This window comes from Lutra lutra, chromosome 13, assembly GCF_902655055.1.
Source record: "Lutra lutra chromosome 13, mLutLut1.2, whole genome shotgun sequence".
NCBI lineage: Eukaryota > Metazoa > Chordata > Mammalia > Carnivora > Mustelidae > Lutra > Lutra lutra.
In genome coordinates, this window is record NC_062290.1 from 64,122,270 (window position 1) to 64,137,685 (window position 15,416).

The 15,416-nt window shown below is 38.2% G+C and overlaps 1 protein-coding gene across 2 annotated transcripts in view; it reads left to right on the forward strand.

Annotated features, from left to right (window-relative positions):
- Nucleotides 1-14,501, forward strand: part of STX17 (syntaxin 17) — a 58,707-nt gene extending 44,206 nt beyond the window's left edge. For both annotated transcript variants that reach the window (XM_047699050.1, XM_047699049.1), the window contains exons 5-8: nucleotides 497-612; nucleotides 691-741; nucleotides 7,343-7,429; nucleotides 8,124-14,501. In XM_047699050.1, the coding sequence (XP_047555006.1) occupies nucleotides 497-612; nucleotides 691-741; nucleotides 7,343-7,429; nucleotides 8,124-8,363 (494 nt within the window). In that variant the 3' untranslated portion in view covers nucleotides 8,364-14,501. The remainder of the gene's footprint in view (nucleotides 1-496; nucleotides 613-690; nucleotides 742-7,342; nucleotides 7,430-8,123) is intronic.
- The last annotated feature ends 915 nt before the right edge of the window (nucleotides 14,502-15,416 follow it).

The window sequence follows — 15,416 nt, forward strand, 5'->3', positions numbered from 1 at the left end:
AATAAGAGGTGTTCATTTGATGACAGATATATTGTTACCCCAAATGACTGATTTTTAGTGCAAAAAAATCATTTTCCTACTTTTAATACTGTATGAATCTGATACTTATTACTAAAATTCCCAAAGAAAAGGTTAATGATTTACATTGCAAGTGTGAAACCTATTTCTAGTGGGTATCTCTATATGGAATGTTGGCCAAATAGAATAGTTTTCCTTCAGTGCTTCTTCCTCACTGAGCTCTAGTTATTCAGACTGGGTGAATGGCATCTGTAGCCATTTTTGTGAGATGACTTTGTAGAATTAAAGAAAAAAATATTCGTTAACCTGGAAACAATCTGCCCATAGATGTATCTATTTCTAGGGAATAATCAATTTACTTCCAGCCTGAATTCAGTTAGCTAACATTTTACATGGGAATTGTTTTACAAAATTGATTTATGCTGTCTGCTTTCTAACAAAGCTCATAAACCCTAAACATGAGGCTGTGTTCATCCAGGAACATTTCACACTGCTGAGGCTGAAGCCGATCCTCAGAATATGACTCAGGTATATGCGTTGCCTGAAATTCCTCGAGATGAAAATGCTGCAGAATCATGGGAAACCTTAGAAGCGGTACGTTAAAAATTATTTTCATTTTGGTGGCTGTGAGGCAAAAAAGTAAGTAACTTCCTTTTCTTCTCTCTTTTTAAGGACTTAATTGAACTTAGCCAACTGGTCACTGATTTCTCTCTCCTAGTGAATGTAAGTATTAGAATTGTTGTTGGCTCAGAGATGTTAGATTAATAGGATAAGAAACTTTTATTAATTCCTATACTTTTGATTAGAAGTTTAATAGAAGTTACAATTTTTAAGTGTTGAGCCATGGATAGAAGTCTAACAGTTCTCATCAACAGTCCAGATCAATTTAATAAACATATATCAAGCATTTGTTACATGGAAGGTACTGTGTTAAACCTTGGCACCAAGGGTCTGACAAGGTTAGCTATAGGAATAAATGAGGCCTCTTCTCTGCCTTTAAGGATTTATAGTGGGTGTGGATAAGTTTGGACCCCCAAAACTGAAATTTCAAGCATGATTATTAAGTGCAGAAATGAGGGATGAAGGGAAGTATTATCAGCTCTAACAGAAGCATTTAATTCCAAGGAAGGGAGGTAGGGGTTGTGAGGTAGAAACATTAAGGATAGCTTTACGAGATAGGTAGCATTTGCTTGAGCCTTGAAAACTGAGTAAAATATGCACAGATGGGAGTGGGGAAGGCGGCACTTGAAAACAGGTGAACAAAGACACGGAATAGAGAAGTGTATGGCTTTCAAGAATGACAAAGCATGAGATACTATGGGCAGGCAAAGTAAGGAGTGTGAGGGCTTGATTGAGATGGTACTGAGGGCCATACCAAAGAATTTGAACTTTAGCTTGTAGGCATTAAGGAGTCAATATAGATTTTTGAGCAGGTTAGAGTGATATGATCCAGTTTGGTTGAGAAAGATTACCTTTAGCAGGGGGAGATAATAGGCAGGATGACTAGTTAGGAATCAGTAGCAAGAGACTCACCAAGAACAGGGGTGCCTGGGTGGCTCAGTTGCTAAGCAGCTGCCTTCCACTGAGGTCATGATCCCAGGGTCCTGGGATCCAGCCCCACATCGGGCTCCCTGATCAGCACGAAGCCTGCTTCTCCCTCTCCCATTCCCCTGTTTATGTTCCCTCTCTTGTTGTGTCTCTGTCAAATAAAATCTTTATTAAAAAAAGTGTTACCAAGAACAATGGCAATACAAGGTATAAAGGTAAAGAACAGCTGAGAGGTATTTCTGGGATAGGCTTAGAAACTGGAGGAAGATGGAAGAGTCAAACATTAAGGTTTTATTCTGCATAATTGGGTAGCCAGTGATACTGTTAACATAGATGAGGGAACATAAAGTAGGATTTGGTGGGAAAGACAGAATAGGTTTTCTGTCATTTTTTTTCTAAGTTATTCTTATGTTTCCTTCCCAGGAAGTACGGGAAGTTTGGATAGTTTATGTGTGTATCTGTATGTACCTATAGGAGGAAACCTGTGTCTGCTCATGCTTCTGTCTAGGCTTAGTTCTTTGTTCTTGACCAAACCATGATCTGGGGGTTTTACGTCTTTGAATTATGGTTTCCCTGACATCTGGCTTTCAAGTACAAGAAGTCCCTGGATTACATAATCTCAGAATGGAATTCGACCGAATTTATGAAGCCAGCTAATCTATTTCTTCTGTTCTTGCCCCAGCTTCTCATAAAGATGGTTTTTTGCCTCTTTTTGAACAATTACAGTGCAGGGATAATTTATACTTCAGCCATTCTGTTTGGAGACTCTCTCTGCCTCTTAGAAGTTCTTCCTTATATAAACTCTGCCCTGCAGTAACTTCCCTCTGGTACTTTTGCCCACTTGGAGCCGTACACTGAACAAGTTTTGTCATCTTTCCATATAAAATTTTTCAACTTTTTGAGACCAATATTACCCTTCCTCACCCTACCCAACCTCACCATATTTTTTTTCTTTTAAGAACTCTTAATTCTTTAATGTGTTCCTTCTAGAATATGATTTTCTAGACTTTTCAATACTAGTCCCTTCATCTGTTTGTTTTCTAGTTTTTGTATTTTTTCTTGAAATTTAATGCCTGAAATTGAACATCAGTAAATTTTTTAAAGCATTTTCCTTTTTTGATGCTGCTAAATCAGAAGAAGAAAAATGCTTGAAGTTTCTGGATTAAGTATCTCTATAATCTATCCATATACTTGCATATAAAAGGGAATGATACAAGAATCCCCAAATATTTGTTGTTTCAGAATAGAGATTTATTCAATTATTCTAACTCTCTGATATAATGTAGTTTGTAAAATCTGTACATGATATCTACACATTAAATGTGTGAGTTATAATGTATTTAAATTATACCTCAGTAAAGCTGATTTAAGAAACAAACAAACATGTACAAAGTTCGTCTCATTCTAGACAAATACATTTCCCTTCCAGAGAGATAGGCACATGAAAGAAAAATTGAGGGCTTGTGGCCATTTAATAATTATATATCCGATTAGCTTACGTAAATAGCTCCTAACCCCTAATCTAAGGAAGATTTGTGTACGAAGACTTTGCTATAGCCATAGTTCTATACAAATGTCCTATTTATAATAATCTGTGTGAGGACATGGAACAGAATGTATTAGGCAAAAGCTCAAAGGAGAACCACTGATTACTATTCCCAGGGTGATTGAGTTCCCATGACCACATGGTCAGTACTCACAGAAGCTCCATTTAGGCACCAGTGACTTGGGAACACAAGCACAGTGACCACATCCTTGTCACATGGATATGATAGTATCTAGACAAATTAACCATGTATTTTTGGAGTACTTTCTATGTGCATAGGACTGTGCTAAGTAAGCTCAGTGAAGACTAGAGAACAGTTTTAAAAAAAAACAACCTATAGGATAGTCTTGATAATTGCGTAACATTGTGAATGTACTTAATGCCACTAAATTGCACAGTAAAAACGGTTAAAATTTGTAGATTTTATATTATATATTTTTTACCATAATGAAAAATGAACCCACAAAGCTATCGAGAGATCCAGGTGTGGTCCAATAATGGATTAATGTCTAAGCACCCTGATTCAGTTTTCTTCACCCTTTATTGCTCAAGTGCCCTCTTCTCAAGTGCCGTCTAGTACTTATGGAACTAGCCCTGTTTCTTGGCAAGGGGCATTTAAAGAACTCTGGGCCTGTCAGTCAGTGGCATGTCACCCTGATGCTGGTCCAATTTTGTCTCTATTTTCTACCTTATTCCCTATGAGTAAAAATTGGGTCATAGTCGATTAGATCAGATCGATTGGATTTATTAGCCACTTGACCTTAAGGATGTTGTTTGACAACAATGAGCTTGGTAAAAATTGATGAGAGGACGAAATGAGATAATGTCTGTTACTTCCCATCCCCTTTCCTTTCTCTGACCCCAAATGCTTTCCCTGCCTTTGTCCCTCTCTTACAGGATTCCTTCTTTGGCTCCTTGCTTAGAGTTCTACCACTGTTACCTTTAGATATTTTAGTACTGTAGTCCCTTATAGTTCCCTCTTCTATTGCCAAATCCCATGATATCAGCATCCTACTTACGTACTCTGTTTATTGCCTATCTAGGCCAATATAATCCTGGACTCTGTATGTAGTAGTGTTTGTATGTTTCTGAGCTTTTCTGTGTGTATTATTTATTGCCTGTGATAAAGAATTACAGATTACATACTTTTGGACTTCAGAACTGGGATAGCTCAGTGTTAACCTGGATTGGCCAAGATCTAAGACTAGAGCTAGCCTCGAAAGATGGTTGTAATTGAGAGTCGGGAATAAAAGAAAATAACCACAGTTTTGGCACTAGCCTCTTAAACCCATAGCTTTTACCACATTAATAAAACTATACAACCACTAGCAAGATTCTGCAAGGGAGAGCATTTTTATTGATGTAAATAGATGGGGGAATGGATTTGTTGAAAGTATTACTGTTGCTTGATAGGATGCTGGGTATACAAGTGTCCACAACAAGCATTCAAGGGAAAAACAGTTCATTAGTTTTGACTTCAAATGCCCAAATTGCATTCTACTTAACCAACATTAACTTAATAAATCACATTTCTTTTTCAGAATCTTAGATGCTCTTATAACTGCTTATTAAGATTCATTTATTTTGGGGGGGGGTACAAGGGGACCTACTTCACTATTTTTTAAAATGAAATCAATCGACATAGCCTTAGAGTCTTTTGAGAATTCTTTCCCTTTGCAAAGAGAAGAGTCTTTATGTTAGTGTCTTTCATATATGGTTCAACTCCCTGTTAAAGGGATGCTGAGAACATGTATGAGGGGCCAAAGTATAAATGTCAGAAAGGGAGTTTGAAGATTATCAAATGTGGGAGGCCTGGGCAGATGAAAGCAAACATAAGCAAATCAGAAGCAAAAAGGGGAGGTTGGTAGGTATACAAAAATTATTTGGGGTCTGAGAGAAAGGAGGTGTATTGGCTATTTTCCCTCTACCCCTCAGCTCATCGAGGTGGAGGTTGGTGATCACGCCTGTGATTTATCTCCTAGCACAGACTTTCAGGCAAGAATGGAAAGTGTTAGGATGTCCCAAATAGAAACAACGACAGAAATTCAGTGTCAAAAATCCCAACAAGTTGGATGTTACTAGTGTTGGACTTATGCTTCTATGAGTTGAAAGAAGAGAACTAACATTAAGTAAGTTTATTGTCTGAGGGAAATGAAAACAATGAATGAATGAATGCCTAGGAAAGATCTAATGTTTTAATGCCCAAGAATTTTCAAGCCTCATAGGAAGTTTAATATACTTTTTAGAAAAGAAAGATGAGCGTTAAGCTTTCTTGAGAAGATCAGGATGACTTTTTCTATTTTTCTCCTCACACTTTACAGACCCTATCTCATTTTATCCTCACTTCAACTCCGTGAAGTATATCATTATACTTGTGAGAGAATATTGACACCTGGAGAGCTTGAGTAATTTGTCCAAGGGCACACAGTACTGGGATTTGAACACAGGACATCTGGCCAAGAAGGTTGTGCCCTTAATCTGATTGTGTACTTATGTTAGTGGTTTTTAAAGTGTGAGAAGCATGGACTTACAGCATCACCTGGGGACTCATATTTCATGCAAATTCTCAGGCTTCACCTAAAGTCTACAGAATCAAAAGCTCAGGGGGTAGGACACAGCAATCTGTGCTTCAGTAAGTTTTCTGGGCGATTCTGGTGCATACTCACATGTGAGAATCACTGTTGTACTTGTCTCTGACAGAAATGTTAAAAGGAAAACAGATAAAGGACTTTTTTTCAGGGTTGTGTTAGAGATTTCAAGAATAGCAGTGGAGAATACAGGAATGAAGGGATACCATAAAAGGTCTACCACTGAAAAGGTACAAACTTGGTGAATCAGAAGAGAAGGATGTCAGTAATGCTGATAGGAAGCTCCTGTGGGGGGAAAAATTAGCTGTGTTGTGTTTCATGATCTCATATGATGTTTGGAGTTAGAAGAGTGTTCATATCCGATTTAGTGTTAAGAGGGCAATTAAATGCTTCAGGATTAAAGTTGAATTATTTCACAGTTACACTAAAGAAGTGGGATTTAGCTGGGATCAAAGAGGGATTCTCTTCTTTCTTCTGTGAATTAAAAAAACAAAAACAAAAACAAAAAACCCTGGGGTGCCTGGGTGGCTCAGTCGGCATCCAGCTCTTGGTTTTGGCTCAGGTTGTGATCTCAGGATCATGGAATTGAGCCCCATGTTAGGCTCTGTGCTCAGCATGGAGTCTGCTTAAGACTCTCCCACTCCCTCTCTTTCTATCCCTCCCCACCGTGTGCACGTGCACTCTCTTTTGCTCTCTAAAGTAAATAAATGAATCTTTCGAAACAACAAAAAAAATCCTAGTCTATATATTCATGCGATAGTGGTTACTTGAGTTTTATACATTTGTCAGAATTCATCATTCTATACCCTGCAAGTAATGAGTTCCTATCACTGGAGGTGTTTGAGCTGGGGTCCAGTAACCAGTTCTGAGAAATGTAATGGGGCTTCACACACCTCTGAGGGGGAAAGTCATTCCTCCCATTCACCCAGAGGTTCCATGAGTCACAAGTTTTATTGTGTCAGCACGGGTGTTGCTATTTTTTTGTAGAATGCTTTATTAATATCTTTGATCTGAAACATTTTAACTTGTCATGATTTTAAAATGTATTAAAGAGTACAGGTGTGAGTTCAGAACAGTAAATTCATTCACTGCTCCCTACTGTATATCACAAGTAGAAAGTTTTTGTGATAGATCACACCAAATTGTATTCTCATTTTTAAAAGTAATCATTTGATTTTATTGGATCCAAGGGCATTTTACTCCTAAGGTAAATTTGCCTATTTTAAATCTTTGAATCTTCAAAGAAGATAAGTTAAAGAAGTTTTTTTGTTTGATTTTGTTTGTGTTTTTTATCATCAACCTCAACACGACGTGTAAATGCTTATTTGGATTTTTCTTCTCTGACAAAGTAGATTCATTTGGAGAATAATATGTTTGTATGTTTGAATGAATGTTAGTGTGAGATGCTTTTTCCTATAAAGGTGCCACCCTTTTATTATCTAATAATTAAATCACCCTCTTTTCTTTTTTATACAAATGAATTTGTACTTTCGGCATAGTTTATCAGATGCTATTAATGAACCACTATTCAGACTGCAAGGCTGTAGTACACGGGATCCTGATTACAGGAATTAAAATAGTGTGTATTGGCTGACTGCTGCTCCCCAGCAGGAATGCTCACTCATAATTCCTTTGCATCTAGTCTCAGCAGGAGAAGATTGACAGCATTGAAGACCATGTCAACAGAGCTGCTGTGAATGTTGAAGAGGGAACCAAAAACTTGGGGAAGGTAAGATTCTGCTCCTGCTGACAAATCAATGGTACTCTGGCTCCCAGGAATCTCTTGTATTAACCCAATTGATCTGCTCTCTTTAATGTGGAGCAAACCAGCAATTAAGAAAATAAGGAACAAATGACACATTGGTAGTGCAAGAAATCAATGACTGTTGTAATATTCTACTCTAAGATTTGTTCTGTCAGGAGAGAAATTTTTCAGAGGATAAACCAAAGCCCCACTATAAGGCATTTTGGTATTATAAGGGAATATTTGCAGAGGTTCAGAGAGTAAAGTGTCACCAGAATCCAGTAGGGGCAAGAGTGTATGTGGGGAGTGGGACCATCTATTTCCCATAGAACCCCAGGTATATAGCACAGAATAATGTCTATGCAACATAAAAGCTTTGGGGGGTTATCTGTAGCAGCTGAAACGGTTTAAGTAAGCTTGCTAGATAGTTAGTGGATTGATTGTTTTGCAAGTAAAATCCGTTTGTGGTAGTCCACTTTTCGTATCTCATTTCTCCAAATTCTGAGATCGGGAACAATTGTAGTACCTGTGGAATACTGCCTCCTCTCCTGAGCGCTAAGGCTCATTATGTACCAAGAGTTAAAGAGGCATTGCCAGGAGTAATGAGAGGAAAATGCACATCGCCACAGGCGGATATTCTCAACTCAGTTTCTAAATTGAATTTTTTTTTTTTATACAGGCTGCAAAATACAAGCTGGCAGCGCTGCCTGTGGCAGGTGCACTCATTGGAGGAGTGGTAGGGGGTCCGATTGGCCTCCTGGCAGGTTTCAAAGTGGCAGGAATTGCAGCTGCACTTGGTGGTGGGGTGTTGGGCTTCACAGGTGGAAAACTGATACAAAGAAAGAAACAGAAAATGATGGAGAAGCTCACTTCCAGCTGTCCAGATCTTCCCAGCCAAACTGACAAAAAATGCAGTTAAAAACCAAACGTCAGCATTATTGGCGCCAACGTGTCTATCCTAATGAGGACCTTTGCTGCTGTTGGACACTCAGTCAGCTTTTGGAACATGATTATGTCAAGAGAGTGGCTATAGATGCTCAAATGGGATTGAACTGTGCTAAGTAGATATATTTTGTTGTTTGCTGGAGTGTTAGGGAGACCTTAGAGATCGAGGAGCCTGGGCTGAGGGTGTGTAATGTCAGGTAAAGTTTAAAGACTGCCAAGGACCAGATTTTCTGCCTAGAAATGTAAAAAATGAATTTTTAACTTTGATAAGGACTCGAGATGTGTGGACATGATGGGTTATGGAAGGCTGGTGTATTCCATAACCCTGACTTGGAGACCCTAAGACTAACTGTATTATAAATATGCTTATTGATCTCCTATATGTAGGAGGTTATTTAGGCCTGTTAACAAAGAAAAGAATGGGGAGCTCAAGAGCCTTTCTTATCAAATAAGGAAATCAGGATCTAGTGAGGGGCACAGGTGAACCACATAATGGAGTCCATTTGGTGAACCCTATTACAGTTTGGTCCACCTGTATTTTCTGGTGAAGGACACTAATAGTGTAAGAAAATGGAAAGAGAGGTGCAGCTTCTCTTTGAGATACCTTAATTTGTGACACTGGCTTCTTTGAACTCTTCCTTCTATCTTTTGAAATAAAGAACACAGAATCTCAAGTGATAGGAGACTATTAAGCCAAGTCACTAAGCTTGGTCTGTCAGCCTGTCTCTTAACAACTCAAAGATCTAGTGCCCTCTGCCTTCCCTCCCTTGTAATTCTGCAAAGTTCTTTGACTTGTGGGGTGAATTCTACCCATGTGTAATGAGGACTTTTCTCCTAATCTGCTTTCTTGTATTGTCTCCCATATCCATTCATCCTTTCCTATAACCTCTAGATAAAAGAGAGAAAGAAAGGAAATCTCCAATATTTCCAGCATTGTTAGAGTTTGAGGTAAAAAATAAGCAGGTGGCAGGGGGTACCAGATCATTTCTTGGGGCATCTTAAAATTTTAAGAGACTGATGTACCGGCCATGCAGGGAATTTCTGTCCCTAAGTCTTTTCAGCTGGCCTTTTGGGGAGCTAAGAACTAGCTTTCTACCTCACTTCTGTTAACTACCATCCTTTTCCACAGGCTTTGCTGTCTCCTATGCTTTACTTTTCCCAGCTGTTATCTCTTCCCAGGAGTGGCGTTCTTGCTCACCTTTCCTCATATTCAAGATGATAGACAAAGCCTGGTGCCAAGAGTGATCCTGATGAAGGATTTGTGGTGCTAATCCCAACACTTCACATTGACAGCAAACATGGCCCAGCCCAACCCAAATAACAAAAAGGTTTTAATTTTGTGAAAAAAGAATTGAAAATCACAGGTAGCCTCATCCTGTACCCCCAGTTCATTTGAAATAGGAAAGAGCCACCTTTTGCCTTAATCTTTACTGTTTTCTGAGAGTAGAGGAATGGGCACCTGTACCACAAAATGTGTGAGCTCAGGAGCCAAACAGATTCCTCAGGTGGTTGACTGCTTATCTTTTCTCTCTTGTTGAGTTATTCTTAATAATTTTTATTATTTGCTTGCTACTTTTCTTTGTCTAATATAGCCAGACTTTTCTTTCTTACACTTTTTTTTTTTTTTTTTTTTTTTTACTTTTACCAATGAATTCTAATGAAGAGAAAGCGTCATTTCTTACTGGCATTAAATAACTGGAAAATATCAAGTATTGCTATCTGCGAATTATATCTTCAGTATAATGCCAAGAAGGAAGTGCCTTGAATAAGTGTCCAGTTCTGATATGGTATTTGATACTGGATACCTGTAAGGCTAGGATAATTACTTTCGAACTCCACCTTTTAAAATAGTTTCTGATCTTCGCTGTCCCTTTAACATGGGGTATTCAAACCAGAATGAGGATCAGACTCATGCAGGGTGCTTTTTTAAACAAGATTGCCAAACTTCAGTCCCATAGGGTAACTCTAACAATAGCCAGTCTGGCCTGGTCAGCTAAAACAAAGAATTTAAGATACAGTTCCATCAAGATTCAGCTGTAATTATTGAATTCTGTAATTTCTGAGTATTCTTCCCTTCAACATGGCCCAATCTTCCTTGCTCCATATCATTCCCACTCTGCCAACCCACAATTGGCTATGCTTTTTAGCCCACCATCTTTTTTTTTTTTTTTTTAAAGGTTGATTTATTTATTTTAGAGACAGCGTGAGAGGGAGGGGCAGAGCGAGAGGGAGAGAGTCTTAAGCAGACTCCAGACTGAGCACATGGAACTTGATGCGGGGCTTGATCTCACAACCCTGAGATCATGACCCGAGCTAAAACCAAGAGTTGGTTCCTTAACTGACTGTGCCACCCAGGTGCCCCTACCTTTAGCCCACCATCTTAATGGCCCTAGGGACTTATTATCCTGTCAGGCTAGTTTAACACTGGGAACTGGAGGAGAGAGGAGGCCTGTAATTGAAGTTTATATTTTGTTTGAGGATCTCTCATTTTTCATCAGCCAGTTTGGGACACCACTGTATGTGCTCAAATAGGCCTTTTGATTTTTACTACTCATCAGGATTGGAATATTACCCTACCAGCCTTCATGCTCAGGCAAATTTTAGTTGTTTTAAAAAGTCTTATAATTTAAAACCATTTAGAAATTCTGCCTAATTTCCCTGTAATAGAATCTAAAAGCTAACTTTTGGTAGAACTTTCTAGAAGTGTTTAATCAACTATAACAAACTATCAAGTGTTTAGAGGTATGAATTAATTAATATGACACAGAAACCAATCTTAAACTGAATTTAATGCCCTAGAGTATCAGATTAAATTCATCTCCTCCGTGATTCATGTCTTATTTTTAATACATTCAAGTTAGAAGGTTAAGGGTTACTTTGGTTAAGTTCTTAAAATTTACAGAGGTACAAACTTCCAGTTATAAAACTAAATCACAGGGGGGAAAGTGCGGAATGAGGGGGGTGGTGTATAGCAGTCCATTGGAATAAAGGCAGTGCTCCTAAGACCTTTTTTGTTTTTCTAAAGACTTTGTGATATAATAATCTGAGAATTTTTCTGTAGAGCATACTTTCAAACTTTGTGGTTGTAACCCACAGTAAAAAAATGCATTTATATCAAAACTCAGTTTACTTATAATGGAGAATACCATTACGTATAGTGTACTCCAATATTTTTTATTTCAGTTTTTAAAATATTGCTGGTTGCAACCTACCAAATTGATTTCATAATCTACCAATGGGTTGTGACCCTTTGTTTGAAAAGAAGAAAACACCCTATGGAGAAACTGATATTTATTGAATATCTTCTGTTTTCCAGGCACTTCATTAGGCATTTTACAGGTAAGGAAACTGAGTCTCAGAGAAGTTAAATGACTTACAGCTGTGAAATGTTGAAGCCAGGGGGATGTTAACTGGGTCTCTTGAACTACAAAAATTTGTTACTCCCCCACTATGCTACTTCTGTACATAAAATTGAGGTGGGCCATTCATCCTGCTTCACCCAAACACCAGTATATTCTGTAAGGCAGGCTTGCTGTGAAATTACATGTGCGTTTGCAGTTTTTTGTTTTTAATCTTTTCAGGAAGTGTCCTGCAGCCTCAAAGTTTTTAATAGTGGCTGATGCAGAAGTACCTAGTGCTGAATTTGGTCCTTATACTGTAAAATTAAAAATGCTTCTAACCCACCTACACGTCCTACAAATTTCCTTGTATTCCATGGGTTATAGCCATCTCTTCCACAATGCTTTTTGTATTAAAAATGAAATTTTTTTTTCTTAAATCTATCATAACTCATAGAATCAAATGATTGCTATCTTTTAAAATGGTACTCTTGGGAAGTCACATACTTACTCTAGTGACACTAGTATTAGAACATTTTTGAAACTTTTCTTTTGGAATTGCCTCCAAAGACATTTTGCAAAGTAAATAGAAGAGCCATCTCAGTGTGTATTAGTCACCGATTACACCCCCTTGTCCTTATGACCTCTCCTCTCTTCCATTCTTAGTTTTGCTTTTCTTCTGATGGTTTTGCTCTCCTGCTTCCCTGTGCTGGAGCCGATAACCTACAGGTGCCCAGACAGGGGGTATGCTGGCCAGAGCTCCTGGAGCAAGAACTTTTAGTTTATACTGAAGCTGAATGCTGTAAAGGGAGACTCCTGCAAGTCTAAAAACCTATCTCTGTGGGCTGCCTGTGCCATAAGTAGTTTGCACAGGAGTAAGGACTGAATACTGGTCATACTAGTCACAGGAAGGTGAGGAAACCTGAAATGTAAGTATGAATTGTGCAGCATTTCTCTGCAGTGAAGAACAGAAACTACACCAAGCCATGCTTTGTGTTAACTTAAAACTGAAAGGTGTTTCTCAGGGTCTCCTTTGCCCTTCATTGCTGCCACATAAAATCTGGGAGAAAGGATGATGAAAAGCCTGGGGGAAAGGTTCTCCTGTGAAATGGATGTGTTCTCTAAAGGTACCATGTGACTTTAGCTCTCTGGTACTTAATGAATGTTAGATAATGTTTGTAAGGAACCATAGGACTAATAAAAGGTAGGAAAGCTTCCCTGGGAGCCTAAATTAATGTAAGCAGTTTAGGTTCTGTTTGTGTTTTTAACAACATTTTGTTTCTAACAGGTGGTTCTTGCTATTTATATTCATTAATTTGACACCATTTTACAGAGGAACTTCTTCAGTATTATAAGCAATCAATGGCAAAAGATGAATATTATTGTCCACATTGCCACTCTCAAATTATATTTGGAGATAGATATATCTGTGCAAAATTAACAAAAGAAATAAATTGAATAAAAAAATAAATTGAATAAAAATGATTTGCCCAAGATCAAAGCTAGTTGGCACAACAGCTAGAATTATACCAAGGTCTAAGAAAAACAAAAACCCTCAAAGTAATTCAACTGAAGTTTTGTTCTGCCATCCCAAGTTGTATGCTGAGGCTTACGGTCTTTCAGACCAGCTAAAATTCCAGATCAGGCAGTGGCTATAGTGAAAAGAAAATTGGATGGGGCATCAGGAGATCACAGTGCTAATTTGGGCTTTGTCTTTCCCCTGATAAGCTTTTTTTCTCAGTGGTGGCTGCCTTCTCCTATTCCAGTCTGGGATTTGCCAACCATAAACCTCAGTGGTTAGCAACTTGACACTCTCCATTCTTCATATGTAACTTCTTACTGGCTCCTGTCAGTTCTACTTTGAATGTTAGTTGCATCTATTTCTAAATATGTTCGTAGTCATCACTCTAGTAAAAGACTGTGTTACCTCGCACCCCCTACCTCACTTCCTCCAACTTTAAGCCATTCCTCACATCAGTGCCACAATAATGAAAACTAGGTCCCTTGGCCATTTTTCTGCTGAAATATTTCATCAGTGGCTCCCCTGAATACTCGATAAAGTTCAAAACACTTAGGTTAGCATTCACAACTTTCCCTATTCTGGCCCTAGCTTTATCTCTTCAAACTCAACTACTCACCAACTGACAGTGCCATTGAGAATCAGACATTCCATAAAAAAGACTTTAAGGTTTGGTTTTTTCTTCCCATGGTGAAATTATAAACTGGTAATAAACTGTTTACATTTGAAAAATTCTGTAGTACTGCATTTTACACAACTGATCAGCCTAAAAGTTGTTTCTTAAGGAAAATCTTTTGTCCCCCCCAGAAGAAATTACATTTAATTTATTAACCCCTAAAACTGTCAGTTTTGTCACCTGTGCATCTGATAGCCAGAGCATGGGGATTTCTCTTCAGCAGCATAGATACTCCAGCCTTGAATGGACCATTGTCTAGCTCCTGTGAGAAACCTGACTAATAAATATTTGAGAAAAACAACTCAAGAATATACTTTATTCATACATTTCTCAAGTACTTGAGATTTTGTTGTATTATGGTCAATCATTAAAAAGATGTTTACCTGGGTTTCATTAATTAAACCCTCTAAGATATTTTCCATTTTATTGTTAAACCCTTGATGTTAGCAAGGGTCAGCACAAGAAAAGGCCCAGTGGTGAGAATATCTACAAATTCTGTAAATCTTACTGAATTAATTGTGTTGTTGAGTGGTGCTTGTATAAGAAAACATGCAATAAATTCATTCAACAAACATTGAATTGAATGCCTGTTTGTGTTGCATGCCAAGGCCACCATACATAGAAAAATCTTAGACCTATGGAATCTACCCTTGTTAAATCATTCATGCTAATGAATTCAGGTACGCAAAGCAAGTAAATCACAGTAAGACGTGGTTAGTACCTTAAAAGAAGAATAAACAAAGTAGGATGAAGGCACAGAAGATGGAAGAGAAGGGGAAGGCTTGGTAAGAGGAAGGCATTTGACAGGATTTTGACCAAGGTCTCCTATACCCAAGCTCATGTACTTTTCTTGATGCCTGGAAGAAGGTTAAGGCTGACTGAAGAGAGCTGTGGGCTTCGAGGTGGCAGAGGAGTTCCGTGTACAAAGGGTTGAAAACATGAAAGAACGTAGTGTGCTCAGAGAAAACCAAGGAGCTAAACTCAAGAGTGATGAAGATGTAGGATGGAAGTATAGACTGGGGTGGTTATACATGTTTTTAATTTAATAATTCTTTGTTTAAAGGAATCGATCTGTTGGTTTGTATCAGATAAGACTGTTAGAACCCTAGTTCTTCCTTTTGCCTTCCTTGCCAAGGAAGTTAGTAAACCTCACCTTTGCTGGAGTTTGTGGTATATTTGACATATTTGCTTTCCTTTCCCACATGTAAGAAATGATTTGTGCTTGTGTGTCTCTCTGCTGTGAGATCCCCTGCTTCATACTGAATGCCTGTTTTCGTCCTGTCCTCCTATTCATTCCATAAATATTTATTGAAAACCCACTGAGAAAATAAATAGCCATGAAACTTACCTGTTAGTGCCCAAGACTTTCATGGTCCAGTTTTCCATTTCTACACTATTTCTTAACCACTACAATTCACTGGCTTCATTCACTTGTGGCAAATTCTGCAGTGTTCTTCATAGCTATAAACTCCTTTCATTTGCGGTGGTATGATC